This window comes from Oncorhynchus mykiss, unplaced genomic scaffold (assembly GCF_013265735.2).
Source record: "Oncorhynchus mykiss isolate Arlee unplaced genomic scaffold, USDA_OmykA_1.1 un_scaffold_85, whole genome shotgun sequence".
Classification (NCBI taxonomy): domain Eukaryota; kingdom Metazoa; phylum Chordata; class Actinopteri; order Salmoniformes; family Salmonidae; genus Oncorhynchus; species Oncorhynchus mykiss.
This window is the reverse complement of record NW_023493658.1, coordinates 397,286-417,729: the sequence shown is the minus strand read 5'-3', so window position 1 is coordinate 417,729 and position 20,444 is coordinate 397,286. Positions and strand designations below refer to the sequence as shown.

At 49.6% G+C, this 20,444-nt stretch overlaps 1 protein-coding gene across 2 annotated transcripts; it reads left to right on the top strand.

Annotated features, from left to right (window-relative positions):
- Positions 1-11,485: 11,485 nt before the first annotated feature.
- On the top strand, positions 11,486-19,621 carry LOC110519448 (ras-related protein Rab-33B). Of its 2 annotated transcripts, XM_036971893.1 has the most exons (4): positions 11,486-11,951; positions 16,221-16,256; positions 16,386-16,564; positions 18,726-19,621. In XM_036971893.1, the coding sequence occupies exons 1-4, from the start codon at positions 11,733-11,735 to the stop codon at positions 19,096-19,098; spliced, it is 807 nt and encodes a 268-aa protein (XP_036827788.1). In that variant the 5' UTR covers positions 11,486-11,732; the 3' UTR covers positions 19,099-19,621. The 2 variants fall into 2 exon arrangements, with proteins under 2 accessions (XP_036827788.1, XP_036827789.1); XM_036971894.1 differs by lacking the exon at positions 16,221-16,256 and having other exon boundaries at positions 11,487-11,951.
- The last annotated feature ends 823 nt before the right edge of the window (positions 19,622-20,444 follow it).

Below are 20,444 nucleotides of genomic sequence, written 5' to 3'. Positions count from 1 at the left end.
ATTTACAGGTGATCACATCATTGTCCTGCTTTGAGACACATTTTTACTGTCTGCTTCCAGTAGCATGTTATTTTACTAACCCTGCAAATTATAATATATCTTACAATATCAAAACATATCTCAGTAACTGTCACAAGTGTGTAACAGCATCCTACCTGTGCTCCACAACAGGGTCATCAGTATCACTGCAGGTATCATATCTGTCTCTAACTGGGGCTCCACAGTCTGCTGTCATAAAGAGTGGACTGAAGAGTGGAAAATACTGCTAGGCTATATGACTTCTATCTCATTACATCCTAACGTCAATGATGTGAGATTAACTTCCTAGCAACTTATCTTGGATCAGTGGTTGAACACACTACAGCAAACTGATATGTTAAAAAAAAACTCAACAGCCTGCAATATTTCACATAGTGTCCTATAATATCACCTCTAACTTTCTACTGCTTGAGTTCACCTCTTATAGAATATTGGCTTAATGTTCCAGCACCTAAATATAAACACTTATCTTGGCCAGGTCGCAATTGTAAATGAGAACTTGTTCTCAACTTGCCAACCTGGTTAAATAAAGGTGAAATTTAAAAAAAATGTCCTTGCTTCAGGGCCTGAGTTACAGGCAGTTAGATTTGAGTTTGTCATTTTAGGCGAAAATTGAAAAAAAGGGGCCAATCCTTAAGAGTTTCAGAGATTAAGAGTCTCTACTTAAGAGTCTCTCTCGCCATAGGCAGAGAGAATACAGGCTATGTGCCCAGTGCCCACAAAATAAGGTGGAAATTGAGCTGCAACTCCTAACCTCCTGTTTAATGTAGTACGATATAGGAGACATATTCTGTCAGATTACAAAGACCCCAAAATAATTTGAAAAAGAATATGTAATATTGACAAACTCCTGTTTCTGTTAGGTGAAATACCACAGTGTGTAATCATGTCAGCAGAATGTGTGACCTGTTGTGATGAGAACAGGGTAACCAGTGGAGAACAAACACCACAGTAAATAAAACCTAGGACTAGATTTATCACTTTAGTTAATAACCCTTGACATTTGTACTTCTACTTTTTGCACACACAACTCACACTCTCCTACACACACCAACTGGCTGAGAGGGCCCTAGTGGAGCCAGGTGGCTGAGAGGTCCCTAGTGGAGCCAGCTGTCTGAGAGGGCCCTAATGGAGCCAGCTGGCTGAGAGGGCCCTAGAGGAGCCAGGTGGCTGAGAGGGCCATAGTGGAGCCAGGTGGCTGAGAGGGCCCTAGTGGAGCAGGCTGGCTGAGAGGGCCCTAGTGTAACCAGATGGCTGAGAGGGCCCTAGTGTAACCAGATGGCTGAGAGGGCCCTAGTGGAACCAGATAGCTGAGAGGGCCGTAGTGTTGCAGGCTGGCTGTGAGGGCCCTAGAGGAGCCAGCTGACTGAGTGGGCCCTAGTGTTTCCAGATGGCTGAGAGGGCCCTAGTGGTGCAGGCTTGCTGTGAGGGCCCTAGAGGAGCCAGCTTAGCTGAGAGGGCCCTAGAGGAGCCAGCTTGGCTGAGAAGGCCCTAGAGGAGCAGGCTGGCTAAGAGTGCCCTAGTGGAGCCAGATGGCTGAGAGGGCCCTAGTGTAACCAGATGGCTGAGAGGGCCCTAGTATAACCAGATGGCTGAGAGGGCCCTAGTGGTGCAGGCTGGCTGAGAGGGCCCTAGAGGAGCCAGCTTGGCTGAGAGGGCCCTAGTGGAGCAGAATGGCTGAGAGGGCCCTAGTGGAGCAGGCTGGCTGAGAGGGCCCTAGTGGAGCAGACTGGCTGAGAGGGCCCTAGTGGAGCAGGCTGGCTGAGAGGGCCCTAGTGGAGCAGGCTGGCTGAGAGGGCCCTATTGGAGCAGGCTGGCTGTGAGGGCCCTAGTGGAGCAGGCTGGCTGAGAGGGCCCTAGTGGAGCAGGCTGGCTGTGAGGGCCCTAGTGGAGCAGGCTGGCTGTGAGGGCCCTAGTGGAGCAGGCTGGCTGTGAGGGCCCTAGTGGAGCAGGCTGGCTGAGAGGGCCCTAGTGGAGCAGGCTTGCTGAGAGGGCCCTAGTGGAGCAGACTGGCTGAGAGGGCCCTAGTGGAGCAGGCTGGCTGAGAGGGCCCTAGTGGAGCAGGCTGGCTGAGAGGGCCCTAGTGGATCAGGCTGGCTGAGAGGGCCCTAGTGGAGCTGGCTGGCTGAGAGGGCCCTAGTGGAGCAGGCTGGCTGTGAGGGCCCTAGTGGAGCCAGGTGGCTGAGAGGGCCCTAGTGGAGCCAGGTGGCTGAGAGGGCCCTAGTGGAGCAGGCTGGCTGAGAGGGCCCTAGTGGAGCCCTTCCTTTACTATTTCTCTCCCCTCCCCCATCTCTTCCCTTCTCTCTCTTTCTCTCTCCTCCACATTTCTCTCTCTCCCTCCCATTCTCTCTCCTCCACATTTCTCTCTCTCCCCTCCCCTTCTCTCTACCCTCCGCTTCTCTCTCCTTCTCTCTCCTCCACATTTCTCTCTCTCCCCTCCCCTTCTCTCCGTTACCCTCCTACCTCCCCTCCCCTCCTTTCTCACCGTCCCTCCTCTGTCCCCTCCCCTCCTCTCTCCTCCCTCTCGCTCTGCTCATTTATTTTGCGCACACGCTCTCTCTCTCTCTCTCTCTCTCTCTTGTTCTCTCTCTCTTCGTGACGTATAGTGTTGGACCTGTTGATTTTGACTCAGCTCATAGACCTCTATCATCTCCACCCCTCCCTTCTCCTACTCTAACATAACACCAATATAATATATAATATATTCTCTCATTTACATTGAGACAGATACAATCAATCATTGACACACTGAATATACAACAGTCAGATGCATGACACCATCACAACTTAACTGACATTAGTGCCTGTCCCCAGATGGACAGTTAGACTACAGTAAAGTACATTTACAGGTGATCACATCATTGTCCTGCTTTGAGACACATTTTTACTGTCTGCTTCCAGTTGCATGTTATTTTACTAACCCTGCAAATTATAATATATCTTACAATATCAAAACATATCTCAGTAACTGTCACAAGTGTGTAACAGCATCCTACCTGTGCTCCACAACAGGGTCATCAGTATCAGTGCAGGTATCATATCTGTCTCTAACTGGGGTTCCACAGTCTGCTATCATAAAGAGTGGACTGAAGAGTGGAAAATACTGCTAGGCTATATGACTTCTATCTCATTACATCCTAACGTCAATGATGTGAGATTAACTTCCTAGCAACTTATCTTGGATCAGTGGTTGAACACACTACAGCAAACTGATATGTTAAAAAAAACTCCACAGGAAACTGCTGACAGAGCAGCAACATTTCACATAGTGTCCTATAATATCACCTCTAACTTTCTACTGCTTGAGTTCACCTCTTATAGAATATTGGCTTAATGTTCCAGCACCTAAATATAAACACTTATCTTGGCCAGGTCGCAATTGTAAATGAGAACTTGTTCTCAACTTGCCAACCTGGTTAAATAAAGGTGAAATTAAAAAAAAAATGTCCTTGCTTCAGGGCCTGAATTACAGGCAGTTAGATTTGAGTTTGTCATTTTAGGCGAAAATTGAAAAAAAGGGGCCAATCCTTAAGAGTTTCAGAGATTAAGAGTCTCTACTTAAGAGTCTCTCTCGCCATAGGCAGAGAGAATACAGGCTATGTGCCCAGTGCCCACAAAATAAGGTGGAAATTGAGCTGCACCTCCTAACCTCCTGTTTAATGTAGTACGATATAGGAGACATATTCTGTCAGATTACAAAGACCCCAAAATAATTTGAAAAATAATATGTAATATTGACAAACTCCTGTTTCTGTTAGGTGAAATACCACAGTGTGTAATCATGTCAGCAGAATGTGTGACCTGTTGTGATGAGAACAGGGGAACCAGTGGAGAACAAACACCACAGTAAATAAAACCTAGGACTAGATTTATCACTTTAGTTAATAACCCTTGACATTTGTACTTCTACTTTTTGCACACACAACTCACACTCTCCTACACACACCAACTGGCTGAGAGGGCCCTAGTGGAGCCAGGTGGCTGAGAGGTCCCTAGTGGAGCCAGCTGTCTGAGAGGGCCCTAATGGAGCCAGCTGGCTGAGAGGGCCCTAGAGGAGCCAGCTTGGCTGAGAAGGCCCTAGAGGAGCAGGCTGGCTAAGAGTGCCCTAGTGGAGCCAGATGGCTGAGAGGGCCCTAGTGTAACCAGATGGCTGAGAGGGCCCTAGTATAATCAGATGGCTGAGAGGGCCCTAGTGGTGCAGGCTGGCTGAGAGGGCCCTAGAGGAGCCAGCTTGGCTGAGAGGGCCCTAGTGGAGCAGAATGGCTGAGAGGGCCCTAGTGGAGCAGGCTGGCTGAGAGGGCCCTAGTGGAGCAGACTGGCTGAGAGGGCCCTAGTGGAGCAGGCTGGCTGAGAGGGCCCTAGTGGAGCAGGCTGGCTGAGAGGGCCCTATTGGAGCAGGCTGGCTGTGAGGGCCCTAGTGGAGCAGGCTGGCTGAGAGGGCCCTAGTGGAGCAGGCTGGCTGTGAGGGCCCTAGTGGAGCAGGCTGGCTGTGAGGGCCCTAGTGGAGCAGGCTGGCTGTGAGGGCCCTAGTGGAGCAGGCTGGCTGAGAGGGCCCTAGTGGAGCAGGCTTGCTGAGAGGGCCCTAGTGGAGCAGACTGGCTGAGAGGGCCCTAGTGGAGCAGGCCGGCTGAGAGGGCCCTAGTGGAGCAGGCTGGCTGAGAGGGCCCTAGTTGATCAGGCTGGCTGAGAGGGCCCTAGTGGAGCTGGCTGGCTGAGAGGGCCCTAGTGGAGCAGGCTGGCTGTGAGGGCCCTAGTGGAGCCAGGTGGCTGAGAGGGCCCTAGTGGAGCCAGGTGGCTGAGAGGGCCCTAGTGGAGCAGGCTGGCTGAGAGGGCCCTAGTGGAGCCCTTCCTTTACTATTTCTCTCCCCTCCCCCATCTCTTCCCTTCTCTCTCTTTCTCTCTCCTCCACATTTCTCTCTCTCCCTCCCATTCTCTCTCCTCCACATTTCTCTCTCTCCCCTCCCCTTCTCTCTACCCTCTGCTTCTCTCTCCTTCTCTCTCCTCCACATTTCTCTCTCTCCCCTCCCCTTCTCTCCGTTACCCTCCTACCTCCCCTCCCCTCCTTTCTCACCGTCCCTCCTCTGTCCCCTCCCCTCCTCTCTCCTCCCTCTCGCTCTGCTCATTTATTTTGCGCACACGCTCTCTCTCTCTCTCTCTCTCTTGTTCTCTCTCTCTTCATGACGTATAGTGTTGGACCTGTTGATTTTGACTCAGGTCATAGACCTCTATCATCTCCACCCCTCCCTTCTCCTACTCTAACATAACACCAATATAATATATAATATATTCTCTCATTTACATTGAGACAGATACAATCAATCATTGACACACTGAATATACAACAGTCAGATGCATGACACCTTCACAACTTAACTGACATTAGTGCCTGTCCCCAGATGGACAGTTAGACTACAGTAAAGTACATTTACAGGTGATCACATCATTGTCCTGCTTTGAGACACATTTTTACTGTCTGCTTCCAGTTGCATGTTATTTTACTAACCCTGCAAATTATAATATATCTTACAATATCAAAACATATCTCAGTAACTGTCACAAGTGTGTAACAGCATCCTACCTGTGCTCCACAACAGGGTCATCAGTATCACTGCAGGTATCATATCTGTCTCTAACTGGGGTTCCACAGTCTGCTATCATAAAGAGTGGACTGAAGAGTGGAAAATACTGCTAGGCTATATGACTTCTATCTCATTACATCCTAACGTCAATGATGTGAGATTAACTTCCTAGCAACTTATCTTGGATCAGTGGTTGAACACACTACAGCAAACTGATATGTTAAAAAAAAAACTCCACAGGAAACTGCTGACAGAGCAGCAACATTTCACATAGTGTCCTATAATATCACCTCTAACTTTCTACTGCTTGAGTTCACCTCTTATAGAATATTGGCTTAATGTTCCAGCACCTAAATATAAACACTTATCTTGGCCAGGTCGCAATTGTAAATGAGAACTTGTTCTCAACTTGCCAACCTGGTTAAATAAAGGTGAAATAAAAAAAAAATGTCCTTGCTTCAGGGCCTGAATTACAGGCAGTTAGATTTGAGTTTGTCATTTTAGGCGAAAATTGAAAAAAAGGGGCCAATCCTTAAGAGTTTCAGAGATTAAGAGTCTCTACTTAAGAGTCTCTCTCGCCATAGGCAGAGAGAATACAGGCGATGTGCCCAGTGCCCACAAAATAAGGTGGAAATTGAGCTGCACCTCCTAACCTCCTGTTTAATGTAGTACGATATAGGAGACATATTCTGTCAGATTACAAAGACCCCAAAATAATTTGAAAAAGAATATGTAATATTGACAAACTCCTGTTTCTGTTAGGTGAAATACCACAGTGTGTAATCATGTCAGCAGAATGTGTGACCTGTTGTGATGAGAACAGGGGAACCAGTGGAGAACAAACACCACAGTAAATAAAACCTAGGACTAGATTTATCACTTTAGTTATTAACCCTTGACATTTGTACTTCTACTTTTTGCACACACAACTCACACTCTCCTACACACACCAACTGGCTGAGAGGGCCCTAGTGGAGCCAGGTGGCTGAGAGGTCCCTAGTGGAGCCAGCTGTCTGAGAGGGCCCTAATGGAGCCAGCTGGCTGAGAGGGCCCTAGAGGAGCCAGGTGGCTGAGAGGGCCATAGTGGAGCCAGGTGGCTGAGAGGGCCCTAGTGGAGCAGGCTGGCTGAGAGTGTGCCCTAGTGTAACCAGATGGCTGAGAGGGCCCTAGTGTAACCAGATGGCTGAGAGGGCCCTAGTGTAACCAGATAGCTGAGAGGGCCGTAGTGTTGCAGGCTGGCTGTGAGGGCCCTAGAGGAGCCAGCTGACTGAGTGGGCCCTAGTGTTTCCAGATGGCTGAGAGGGCCCAAGTGGTGCAGGCTTGCTGTGAGGGCCCTAGAGGAGCCAGCTTAGCTGAGAGGGCCCTAGAGGAGCCAGCTTGGCTGAGAAGGCCCTAGAGGAGCAGGCTGGCTAAGAGTGCCCTAGTGGAGCCAGATGGCTGAGAGGGCCCTAGTGTAACCAGATGGCTGAGAGGGCCCTAGTATAACCAGATGGCTGAGAGGGCCCTAGTGGTGCAGGCTGGCTGAGAGGGCCCTAGAGGAGCCAGCTTGGCTGAGAGGGCCCTAGTGGAGCAGAATGGCTGAGAGGGCCCTAGTGGAGCAGGCTGGCTGAGAGGGCCCTAGTGGAGCAGACTGGCTGAGAGGGCCCTAGTGGAGCAGGCTGGCTGAGAGGGCCCTAGTGGAGCAGGCTGGCTGAGAGGGCCCTATTGGAGCAGGCTGGCTGTGAGGGCCCTAGTGGAGCAGGCTGGCTGAGAGGGCCCTAGTGGAGCAGGCTGGCTGTGAGGGCCCTAGTGGAGCAGGCTGGCTGTGAGGGCCCTAGTGGAGCAGGCTGGCTGTGAGGGCCCTAGTGGAGCAGGCTGGCTGAGAGGGCCCTAGTGGAGCAGGCTTGCTGAGAGGGCCCTAGTGGAGCAGACTGGCTGAGAGGGCCCTAGTGGAGCAGGCTGGCTGAGAGGGCCCTAGTGGAGCAGGCTGGCTGAGAGGGCCCTAGTGGATCAGGCTGGCTGAGAGGGCCCTAGTGGAGCTGGCTGGCTGAGAGGGCCCTAGTGGAGCAGGCTGGCTGTGAGGGCCCTAGTGGAGCCAGGTGGCTGAGAGGGCCCTAGTGGAGCCAGGTGGCTGAGAGGGCCCTAGTGGAGCAGGCTGGCTGAGAGGGCCCTAGTGGAGCCCTTCCTTTACTATTTCTCTCCCCTCCCCCATCTCTTCCCTTCTCTCTCTTTCTCTCTCCTCCACATTTCTCTCTCTCCCTCCCATTCTCTCTCCTCCACATTTCTCTCTCTCCCCTCCCCTTCTCTCTACCCTCTGCTTCTCTCTCCTTCTCTCTCCTCCACATTTCTCTCTCTCCCCTCCCCTTCTCTCCGTTACCCTCCTACCTCCCCTCCCCTCCTTTCTCACCGTCCCTCCTCTGTCCCCTCCCCTCCTCTCTCCTCCCTCTCGCTCTGCTCATTTATTTTGCGCACACGCTCTCTCTCTCTCTTGTTCTCTCTCTCTTCGTGACGTATAGTGTTGGACCTGTTGATTTTGACTCAGCTCATAGACCTCTATCATCTCCACCCCTCCCTTCTCCTACTCTAACATAACACCAATATAATATATAATATATTCTCTCATTTACATTGAGACAGATACAATCAATCATTGACACACTGAATATACAACAGTCAGATGCATGACACCTTCACAACTTAACTGACATTAGTGCCTGTCCCCAGATGGACAGTTAGACTACAGTAAAGTACATTTACAGGTGATCACATCATTGTCCTGCTTTGAGACACATTTTTACTGTCTGCTTCCAGTTGCATGTTATTTTACTAACCCTGCAAATTATAATATATCTTACAATATCAAAACATATCTCAGTAACTGTCACAAGTGTATATCAGTATAACAGCATCCTACCTCTGCTCCACAACAGGGTCATCAGTATCACTGCAGGTATCATATCTGTCTCTAACTGGGGTTCCACAGTCTGCTATCATAAAGAGTGGACTGAAGAGTGGAAAATACTGCTAGGCTATATGACTTCTATCTCATTACATCCTAACGTCAATGATGTGAGATTAACTTCCTAGCAACTTATCTTGGATCAGTGGTTGAACACACTACAGCAAACTGATATGTTAAAAAAAAAACTCCACAGGAAACTGCTGACAGAGCAGCAACATTTCACATAGTGTCCTATAATATCACCTCTAACTTTCTACTGCTTGAGTTCACCTCTTATAGAATATTGGCTTAATGTTCCAGCACCTAAATATAAACACTTATCTTGGCCAGGTCGCAATTGTAAATGAGAACTTGTTCTCAACTTGCCAACCTGGTTAAATAAAGGTGAAATTAAAAAAAAATGTCCTTGCTTCAGGGCCTGAATTACAGGCAGTTAGATTTGAGTTTGTCATTTTAGGCGAAAATTGAAAAAAAGGGGCCAATCCTTAAGAGTTTCAGAGATTAAGAGTCTCTACTTAAGAGTCTCTCTCGCCATAGGCAGAGAGAATACAGGCTATGTGCCCAGTGCCCACAAAATAAGGTGGAAATTGAGCTGCACCTCCTAACCTCCTGTTTAATGTAGTACGATATAGGAGACATATTCTGTCAGATTACAAAGACCCCAAAATAATTTGAAAAAGAATATGTAATATTGACAAACTCCTGTTTCTGTTAGGTGAAATACCACAGTGTGTAATCATGTCAGCAGAATGTGTGACCTGTTGTGATGAGAACAGGGGAACCAGTGGAGAACAAACACCACAGTAAATAAAACCTAGGACTAGATTTATCACTTTAGTTAATAACCCTTGACATTTGTACTTCTACTTTTTGCACACACAACTCACACTCTCCTACACACACCAACTGGCTGAGAGGGCCCTAGTGGAGCCAGGTGGCTGAGAGGTCCCTAGTGGAGCCAGCTGTCTGAGAGGGCCCTAATGGAGCCAGCTGGCTGAGAGGGCCCTAGAGGAGCCAGGTGGCTGAGAGGGCCATAGTGGAGCCAGGTGGCTGAGAGGGCCATAGTGGAGCCAGGTGGCTGAGAGGGCCATAGTGGAGCCAGGTGGCTGAGAGGGCCATAGTGGAGCCAGGTGGCTGAGAGGGCCCTAGTGTAACCAGATGGCTGAGAGGGCCCTAGTGTAACCAGATAGCTGAGAGGGCCGTAGTGTTGCAGGCTGGCTGTGAGGGCCCTAGAGGAGCCAGCTGACTGAGTGGGCCCTAGTGTTTCCAGATGGCTGAGAGGGCCCTAGTGGTGCAGGCTTGCTGTGAGGGCCCTAGAGGAGCCAGCTTAGCTGAGAGGGCCCTAGAGGAGCCAGCTTGGCTGAGAAGGCCCTAGAGGAGCAGGCTGGCTAAGAGTGCCCTAGTGGAGCCAGATGGCTGAGAGGTCCCTAGTGGAGCCAGCTGTCTGAGAGGGCCCTAATGGAGCCAGCTGGCTGAGAGGGCCCTAGAGGAGCCAGGTGGCTGAGAGGGCCATAGTGGAGCCAGGTGGCTGAGAGGGCCCTAATGGAGCCAGGTGGCTGAGAGGGCCATAGTGGAGCCAGGTGGCTGAGAGGGCCCTAGTGGAGCAGGCTGGCTGAGAGGGCCCTAGTGTAACCAGATGGCTGAGAGGGCCCTAGTGTAACCAGATGGCTGTGAGGGCCCTAGAGGAGCCAGCTGACTGAGTGGGCCCTAGTGTTTCCAGATGGCTGAGAGGGCCCAAGTGGTGCAGGCTTGCTGTGAGGGCCCTAGAGGAGCCAGCTTAGCTGAGAGGGCCCTAGAGGAGCCAGCTTGGCTGAGAAGGCCCTAGAGGAGCAGGCTGGCTAAGAGTGCCCTAGTGGAGCCAGATGGCTGAGAGGGCCCTAGTGTAACCAGATGGCTGAGAGGGCCCTAGTATAACCAGATGGCTGAGAGGGCCCTAGTGGTGCAGGCTGGCTGAGAGGGCCCTAGAGGAGCCAGCTTGGCTGAGAGGGACTAAGTGGAACGAGCTGACTGAGTTGGCCCTAGTGTAACCAGATTGCTGAGAGGGCCCTAGTGGTGCAGGCTGGCTGTGAGGGCCCTAGAGGAGCAGGCTGGCTGAGAGTGCCCTAGTGGAGCCAGGTGGCTGAGAGGGCCCTAGTGGAGCCGGCTGGCTGAGAGGGCCCTATTGGAGCCGGCTGGCTGAGAGGGCCCTAGTGGATCCAGCTTGTCCGAGGGGGCCCTAGTGGAACCAGCTAGCTGAGAGGGCCCTGGTGGAGCAGGCTGGCTGAGAGGGCCCTAGTGGTGCAGGCTGGCTGTGAGGGCCCTAGAGGAGCTAGCTTGGCTGAGAGCGCCCTAGAGGAGCCAGCTTGGCTGATAGGGCCCTAGAGGAGCTAGCTTGGCTGAGAGGGCCCTAGAGGAGCCAGCTTGGCTGATAGGGCCCTAGAGGAGCTAGCTTGGCTGTGAGGGCCCTAGAGGAGCAGGCTGGCTGAGAGGGCCCTAGTGGAGCCAGGTGGCTGAGAGGGCCCTAGTGGAGCCCTTCCTTTACTATTTCTCTCCCCTCCCCCATCTCTTCCCTCCCCTTCTCTCTCTTTCTCTCTCCTCCACAAATCTCTCTCTCCCCTTTCCCTTTCTCTCCGTTACCCTCCTCCCTCCCCTCCCCTTCTTTCTCCCCACCCCTCCTCTCTCTCGCTCTGCTCATCTCTGTCTTGTGCACATGTGCTCTCTTTCTCTCTCTCTTTCTCTCTAATTGTGACATATAGTATTGGATTGATGACATATTGAGTCTATCTATGGTTGTAGAAGTCTAGAGACACACAAAGACGAGGAATTACTAGAAAATCTTGGCCTATACAGAGAAGCTATTAATTAACCGTGGAACTTCATAAAAACTCCCACAGCGTTCGGTCGACAGCGAATAGATTCCTCCCTTCCTCTCGCGAGATTTATTACGGCGCTGTCAGAGAGGTGGCCACGGGCCAAGAAGTTGCAGCAGGGGACTTTCTAAACTCTCCGCTCCTTCCACAGACAATGACAACTAGGGAGAGTTTATAGCATAGCCGGCGAGTTGTCATGAACTTTGCCGAGGGAGTTCTCTGCCACGTTTATATAACGTTAAAGACCTCGACATAACATATTGGCTTGTTGGGAGCAGTTGGAGAAGCCTAGATCTCACTCTTTAATTTGAGTTTTTACGCGATATGGAATCATCCCTGGAGTTCTCAAACTCTTTCACCAGTGTGTCTTCGCCCTCCGCGCGGTGTCGGATCTTCAAGATCATCGTGATCGGAGACTCCGGTGTCGGTAAGACCTGTCTCACCTACCGGTTCTGTGCCGGTGAGTTCCTCGACCGAACCGAAGCCACCATCGGTGTCGATTTCCGTGAGAGCTTGGTCGAGGTCGAAGGCGAGAAAATCAAGGTAAGAGAAGTATAAAGTTTAAACCGTTATTTCCAAATATTATGAACGAGTTGGGTCGTAATTAATTGGTGCATTACACAATTTAATGCACCAGAGAATCACTGCGTAAACAAAAATATAATTTTTATGCTCACACATTTTTGAGAAGGTGGTGTTGATTTCTCTCAGACGGCACTCTCATTGCCTCGTAGTATGGACATTTTTAAAAATATATATTTGCACTTTGTAGGCGTTACTCGTTAAACATTTGTGTTTGCAGCTGAATCTGCGCCCACTGTTGCGCATGAACAGCAAGCGGTCTGTGGTGTCAGCTTTGGTCTATCGATCTTAGTTAAGTTCCATTTCAAATATAGTTTTATTTGTACAGGACTAACAAACATGACTACTGTGTGATCAAACAAAAATGTCATCTTCTGTAAATGGTCATGTTTAGTTTTGGACCTAAACCAGTGTAGGAGATCCAAGTGTCATTAAAGGCTCAGTTGAAAGGACTGACACACAATAGTGTTTGTGTTGTTTGGCCTCTTGGATAAACAGTGACGGTGTGGTTAAATAAGGATGAATACAAAGAATGTTAACTTGAAACTAGTGTGTTTCAGAGTTCCATACATGTATATGTAACTCCCCCGGTTCTCAGACAGCAGAACAAACCACGTGTGCAGTGCTTTTATATGGTCATGACACACATGACAAAGGCTGCATCACAACCGGCGGTGATCGGGAGTCCCGTAGGGCAGCGCACAGTTGGCCCAGTGTCGTCCGGGTTTGACCGGTGTAGGCCGGTCATTGTAAATAAGAATTTGTTCTTTAATTGACTTGCGTAGTTTAAAAAAAAGTTAGATAAAAACCTTTCACCTCAGCACACAACATTAGTAGGGTTATTTAATGTCGTGAAAAGTATTGTAACATCCGTGACGGGCTAAATAATGTGATTTCTGTGTGTTTACGGAAACACAGACATGAAAAGAGGATATTGGCCAACCCAACCTGCTCTCTTTATCAGAGCAGGGCAGACCACATGATAGAGGAAGCATGGTGGTTAACAAGACATTGTTTTGTATCTGGGTTAAAGAGAGAGAGAGAGGAGGCCAGACATGGGCAGAATACGTGTTTAAAATATTATGAATACTTGAGATGTTTTAGGTTTTCTGCATGGCATAGTGTGTTTTCACTTTTGGGACTATCCAATTGGTTCCATTGTGCCAGGACAAATGAAATCAAGCATTACTCACCAGGCAAGTATGTGACATAATGTATTTCTGCCTTCTGTCCTTTGTGTATTCTGGTTCTCTCTCTCTCTGACCTCTGACCTCGCTTCAAAACACATATCTCGTTTAGGGGCCAAAAGTCCTCCGTGTATTTTATCTCCACTGCCTTAAGGGCTCTAGACGGCCTACGGAAACGGAGGGGCAGAGCGTCGTATACGGTCCAAAAACCGTAGCGGGACAAAAGTATGTAGAACTAGATGCAAACTACGCTCCGTTTACATCAGAGGTAGAGCCCTTTAGAGCCCGGAGGTTACTAGGAGACAGGGTTGACCTTCTGATTGGAGTTATCATCAGAGGTAGAGCCCTTTAGAGCCCAGAGGTTACTAGGAGACAGGGTTGACCTTCTGATTGGAGTTATCATCAGAGGTAGAGCCCTTTAGAGCCCGGAGGTTACTAGGAGACAGGGTTGACCTTCTGATTGGAGTTATCATCAGAGGTAGAGCCCTTTAGAGCCCGGAGGTTACTAGGAGACAGGGTTGACCTTCTGATTGGAGTTATCATCAGAGGTAGAGCCCTTTAGAGCCCAGAGGTTACTAGGAGACAGGGTTGACCTTCTGATTGGAGTTATCATCAGAGGTAGAGCCCTTTAGAGCCCGGAGGTTACTAGGAGACAGGGTTGACCTTCTGATTGGAGTTTACATCAGAGGTAGAGCCCTTTAGAGCCCGGAGGTTACTAGGAGACAGGGTTGACCTTCTGATTGGAGTTTACATCAGAGGTAGAGCCCTTTAGAGCCCGGAGGTTACTAGGAGACAGGGTTGACCTTCTGATTGGAGTTATCATCAGAGGTAGAGCACTTTAGAGCCCAGAGGTTACTAGGAGACAGGGTTGACCTTTTTGATTGGAGTTTACATCAGAGGTAGAGCACTTTAGAGCCCGGAGGTTACTAGGAGACAGGGTTGACCTTCTGATTGGAGTTTACATCAGAGGTAGAGCCCTTTAGAGCCCGGAGGTTACTAGGAGACAGGGTTGACCTTCTGATTGGAGTTTACATCAGAGGTAGAGCCCTTTAGAGCGCAGAGGTTACTAGGAGACAGGGTTGACCTTCTGATTGGAGTTATCATCAGAGGTAGAGCACTTTAGAGCCCAGAGGTTACTAGGAGACAGGGTTGACCTTTTGATTGGAGTTTACATCAGAGGTAGAGCACTTTAGAGCCCGGAGGTTACTAGGAGACAGGGTTGACCTTCTGATTGGAGTTTACATCAGAGGTAGAGCCCTTTAGAGCCCGGAGGTTACTAGGAGACAGGGTTGACCTTCTGATTGGAGTTTACATCAGAGGTAGAGCCCTTTAGAGCGCAGAGGTTACTAGGAGACAGGGTTGACCTTCTGATTGGAGTTATCATCAGAGGTAGAGCACTTTAGAGCCCAGAGGTTACTAGGAGACAGGGTTGACCTTTTGATTGGAGTTTACATCAGAGGTAGAGCACTTTAGAGCCCGGAGGTTACTAGGAGACAGGGTTGACCTTCTGATTGGAGTTTACATCAGAGGTAGAGCCCTTTAGAGCCCGGAGGTTACTAGGAGACAGGGTTGACCTTCTGATTGGAGTTTACATCAGAGGTAGAGCCCTTTAGAGCGCAGAGGTTACTAGGAGACAGGGTTGACCTTCTGATTGGAGTTATCATCAGAGGTAGAGCCCTTTAGAGCGCAGAGGTTACTAGGAGACAGGGTTGACCTTCTGATTGGAGTTTACATCAGAGGTAGAGCCCTTTAGAGCCCGGAGGTTACTAGGAGACAGGGTTGACCTTCTGATTGGAGTTTACATCAGAGGTAGAGCCCTTTAGAGCCCGGAGGTTACTAGGAGACAGGGTTGACCTTCTGATTGGAGTTTACATCAGAGGTAGAGCACTTTAGAGCCCGGAGGTTACTAGGAGACAGGGTTGACCTTCTGATTGGAGTTATCATCATAGGTAGAGCACTTTAGAGCCCAGAGGTTACTAGGAGACAGGGTTGACCTTCTGATTGGAGTTATCATCAGAGGTAGAGCCCTTTAGAGCCCAGAGGTTACTAGGAGACAGGGTTGACCTTCTGATTGGAGTTATCATCAGAGAAGTGGAGGAGAAATCGTTATATTGACGTTGGTCTTCTATCTGGTGAGTCGATATGTTGATGAAAAGTAGAATAACATCATCTGCTGACTAACTGTGTGAGAGAGTTTATACAGCCGCCCTCTTTCCCACACCCTCCCGCCCTCTCACACGCTCCCCTGCCCTCTCTCCCACACCCCCCTGCCGCCCCTGCCCTCTCTCCCACCCCCCCGCCCTCTCTCTCACCACCCCCCCCGCCCTCTCTCCCCCGCCCTCTCTCTCCCACCCCCCCGCCCTCTCTCCCCCGCCCTCTCTCTCCCACCCCCCCCCCCCGCCCTCTCTCTCCCACCCCCCCCCCCGCCCTCTCTGTCCCTCGCCCTCTCTCCCCCCACCCTCTCTCTCCCACACCCTCCCGCTCTCTCTCCCCCCGCTCTCTCTCCCCCCGCCCTCTCTCCCCCCGCCCGCCTGCCCTCTCTCCCCCGCCCTCCCTCTCTCCACTGCCCCCCCTCTCTCTCCCCCGCCCTCTCTCTCCCCTTCTCCCCCGCCCTCTCTCTCCCCCTCTCTCTCCTCCCGCCCTCTCTCTCCCACGTGATCCAGAACCTGATAAGTGGTTGAGGAGAGTGTCAGTTCATTAGTAGACAAAAGGGAGACGGACCTCCCCTCCTCGATAGCGTCCTTTTGGCGATGAAGCACAAGTGTTTTGAAATCTTCCACGCCCCCTTTAAATCAGCTATTGTTTTTATCAAAGGAGAAATGAATGTAAACATTTATTCTACTTATCCTTTTATCTTTAAAATATCTTGTACAACCATCTAAATTAGTTTATATCACTTTATATGTTTATGTTGGGATTCAACCCTCTAAACCTCATTAGCCCAATGACGAGCGATTGGAGAAGTCTAATTTCATACAAGCTCATTCTCGTCAACTTTCCCTCCTCGCCGCCTCTCCTGGTTTAACTTGGACCTTTTTTAAAGGAGGACAGAGAGGATGGAGGAGAGAGGACGCAGGAGGTGAGCAAATTTAATTGAGAAAAGGCCCCTCCCTCTCTCTCTGTCTGCTTCCCCCTCTTTCTCCATCTCTAAAACCCCTTCTCTCACATGTAGAATAGTTTCACCCCCCAACCATCTCTCTCCCTCCAGCTCCAGCTATGGGACACGGCGGGCCAGGAGCGTTTCAGGAAGTCGATGGTCCAGCAGTACTATCGGAACGTTCATGCTGTTCTCTTCATCTACGACGTCACCAGACCAGACAGCTTCAGAGGCCTGCCAGCCTGGATAGAGGAGTGTAGAAGATACTCACTGGGACAGGAGATTACCAGGTTAGTTATATATATACACACAACCTGGATAGAGGGGTGTAGAAGGTACTCACTGGGACAGGAGACTACCAGGTTAGTTATATACACACACAACCTGGATAGAGGAGTGTAGACGGTACTCACTGGGACAGGAGATTACCAGGTTAGTTATACACACACAACCTGGATAGAGGGGTGTAGACGGTACTCACTGGGACAGGAGATTACCAGGTTAGTTACATACACACACAACCTAGATAGAGGGGTGTAGAAGATACTCACTGGGACAGGAGATTACCAGGTTAGTTATATACACACACAACCTGGATAGAGGAGTGTAGACGGTACTCACTGGGACAGGAGTTAACCAGGTTAGTTATACACACACAACCTGGATAGAGGGGTGTAGACGGTACTCACTGGGACAGGAGATTACCAGGTTAGTTATATACACACACAACCTGGATAGAGGGGTGTAGACGGTACTCACTGGGACAGGAGATTACCAGGTTAGTTATATACACACAACCTGGATAGAGGGGTGTAGACGGTACTCACTGGGACAGGAGATTACCAGGTTAGTTATATACACACAACCTGGATAGAGGGGTGTAGACGGTACTCACTGGGACAGGAGATAACCAGGTTAGTTATATACACACAATCTGGATAGAGGAGTGTAGACGGTACTCACTGGGACAGGAGATTACCAGGTTAGTTATATACACACAACCTGGATAGAGGGGTGTAGACGGTACTCACTGGGACAGGAGATTACTAGGTTAGTTATATACACACACAACCTGGATAGAGGAGTGTAGACGGTACTCACTGGGACAGGAGTTAACCAGGTTAGTTATACACACACAACCTGGATAGAGGGGTGTAGACGGTACTCACTGGGACAGGAGATAACCAGGTTAGTTATATACACACACAACCTGGATAGAGGGGTGTAGACGGTACTCACTGGGACAGGAGATTACCAGGTTAGTTATATACACACACAACCTGGATAGATTGGTGTAGACGGTACTCACTGGGACAGGAGATTACCAGGTTAGTTATATACACACACAACCTGGATAGATGGGTGTAGAAGATACTCACTGGGACAGGAGATTACCAGGTTAGTTATATACACACACAACCTGGATAGAGGAGTGTAGACGGTACTCACTGGGACAGGAGATTACCAGGTTAGTTATATACACACACAACCTGGATAGATGGGTGTAGACGGTACTCACTGGGACAGGAGATAACCAGGTTAGTTATATACACACACAACCTGGATAGAGGGGTGTAGACGGTACTCACTGGGACAGGAGATTACCAGGTTAGTTATATACACACACAACCTGGATAGAGGGGTGTAGACGGTACTCACTGGGACAGGAGATAACCAGGTTAGTTATATACACACACAACCTGGATAGAGGAGTGTAGACGGTACTCACTTGGACAGGAGATTACCAGGTTAGTTATATACACACACAACCTGGATAGAGGGGTGTAGACGGTACTCACTGGGACAGGAGATTACCAGGTTAGTTATATACACACACAACCTGGATAGAGGAGTGTAGACGGTACTCACTGGGACAGGAGATAACCAGGTTAGTTATATACACACACAACCTGGATAGATGGGTGTAGACGGTACTCACTGGGACAGGAGATTACCAGGTTAGTTATATACACACACAACCTGGATAGAGGGGTGTAGACGGTACTCACTGGGACAGGAGATTACCAGGTTAGTTATATACACACACAACCTGGATAGAGGGGTGTAGACGGTACTCACTGGGACAGGAGATAACCAGGTTAGTTATATACACACACAACCTGGATAGAGGGGTGTAGACGGTACTCACTGGGACAGGAGATAACCAGGTTAGTCAGTCATATTAGAAGCCAATTTCCATTTGTCCTTTTTTGTTACATGGCCCCGTTTACACCTGATCAGTTCCACGTGGAGGCCCAGAGGAACTAGCTCTATCGCCAGGATCAGATTCAGAAAAGCTGCATCGTGTCAGCATTGGGCAGCTGTGTTACACACACACCTCAACCAACACACAGTAAACACATCGTTTTGAATACTCAGTAGCGGCCAACAATGCCTTTTCGGTTGTAACCTGTAATGTTTTAAACTCTCCATATGTCTCCCCCTCTGCAGGTTCCTCGTGGGCAACAAGAGCGACCTCCGTGACACCTGCAGCTGTGACCCCCGCTCCATCAAGGTCGAAGGTCAGGTGACACGGGATCAGGCCCAGAAGTTTGCAGTTGCCCACGGGATGATTCTGTTTGAAACGTCTGCTAAAAGCCTCCCTGGAGGAGGAGGAGAATCAGGAGGGGGGCATCAGGACAGTGTGGAGGATGTGTTCATGGCCCTGGCCTCCAGGCTGAAGAGACAGACCAGACCCCCTCCCCCGGTTCTCAACAACACAGGAGTGTCTGGGTCCTATTGTGGGTCCTATACAGGGACATCTTCTTTCAGACTGCCAGCCAAGAAGAACCCTCAGAAAGACTTCTGGACATGCACCTGTTGAGAGAGGCAGGGTGAGAAGAGGAATGGAACATGGGATGGAAGGAGGGGGAGTGGGAATTTAGGGTCCCCACCAAGAACTCAGAGAAAGACTTCTGGACATATACCTGAAGGAAGGAAGGAAGGAAGGAAGAGAGAGGGAGAGGGGGAAGTCCTCTGATCAAGCATCTATATCAGTGGCTGGTGAGGGGAGGACGGCTCATAATAATGGCTGCTCTCAGATCTATAGCCTGCTCTCAGATCTGTTGTCTCCTTCTATAGCCTGCTCTCAGATCTGTTGCCTCCTTCTATAGCCTGCTCTCAGATCTGTTGTCTCCTTCTATAGCCTGCTCTCAGATCTGTTGTCTCCTTCTATAGCCTGCTCTCAGATCTGTTGTCTTCTTCTATAGCCTGCTCTCATATCTGTTGTCTCCTTCTATAGCCTGCTCTCAGATCTGTTGTCTCCTTCTATAGCCTGCTCTCAGATCTGTTGTCTCCTTCTATAGCCTGCTCTCAGATCTGTTGTCTCCTTCTATAGCCTGCTCTCAGATCTGTTGTCTCCTTCTATAGCCTGCTCTCAGATCTGTTGTCTCCTTCTATAGCCTGCTCTCAGATCTGTTGTCTCCTTCTATAGCCTGCTCTCAGATCTGTTGTCTCCTTCTATAGCCTGCTCTCAGATCTGTTGTCTCCTTCTATAGCCTGCTCTCAGATCTGTTGTCTCCTCCTATAGCCTGCTCTCAGATCTGTTGTCTCCTCCTATAGCCTGCTCTCAGATCTGTTGTCTACTTCTATAGCCTGCTCTCAGATCTGTTGTCTCCTTCTTTAGCCTGCTCTCAGATCTGTTGTCTCCTTCTATAGCCTGCTCTCAGATCTGTTGTCTCCTTCTATAGCCTGCTCTCAGATCTGTTGTCTCCTTCTATAGCCTGCTCTCAGATCTGTTGTCTCCTTCTTTAGCCTGCTCTCAGATCTGTTGTCTACTTCTTTAGCCTGCTCCCAGATCTGTTGTCTCCTTCTATAGCCTGCTCTCAGATCTGTTGTCTCCTTCTATAGCCTGCTCTCAGATCTGTTGTCTCCTTCTATAGCCTGCTCTCAGATCTGTTGTCTCCTTCTATAGCCTGCTCTCAGATCTGTTGTCTCCTTCTATAGCCTGCTCTCAGATCTGTTGTCTCCTTCTTCAAGCCATAAATGTAAGACTGGTACCCAGGATAAAGCATCATCCAAAGGGTCATTCTACTAATTTGGTGCCTTTTGAAAACGTTTGACTTCACCTCATCTTAACATTCTGTCGTAAAGAGGACATGTTGAACTTCATTAAGTTTCCCCATCTTAACATTCTGTCGTAAAGAGGACATGTTGAACTTCATTAAGTTT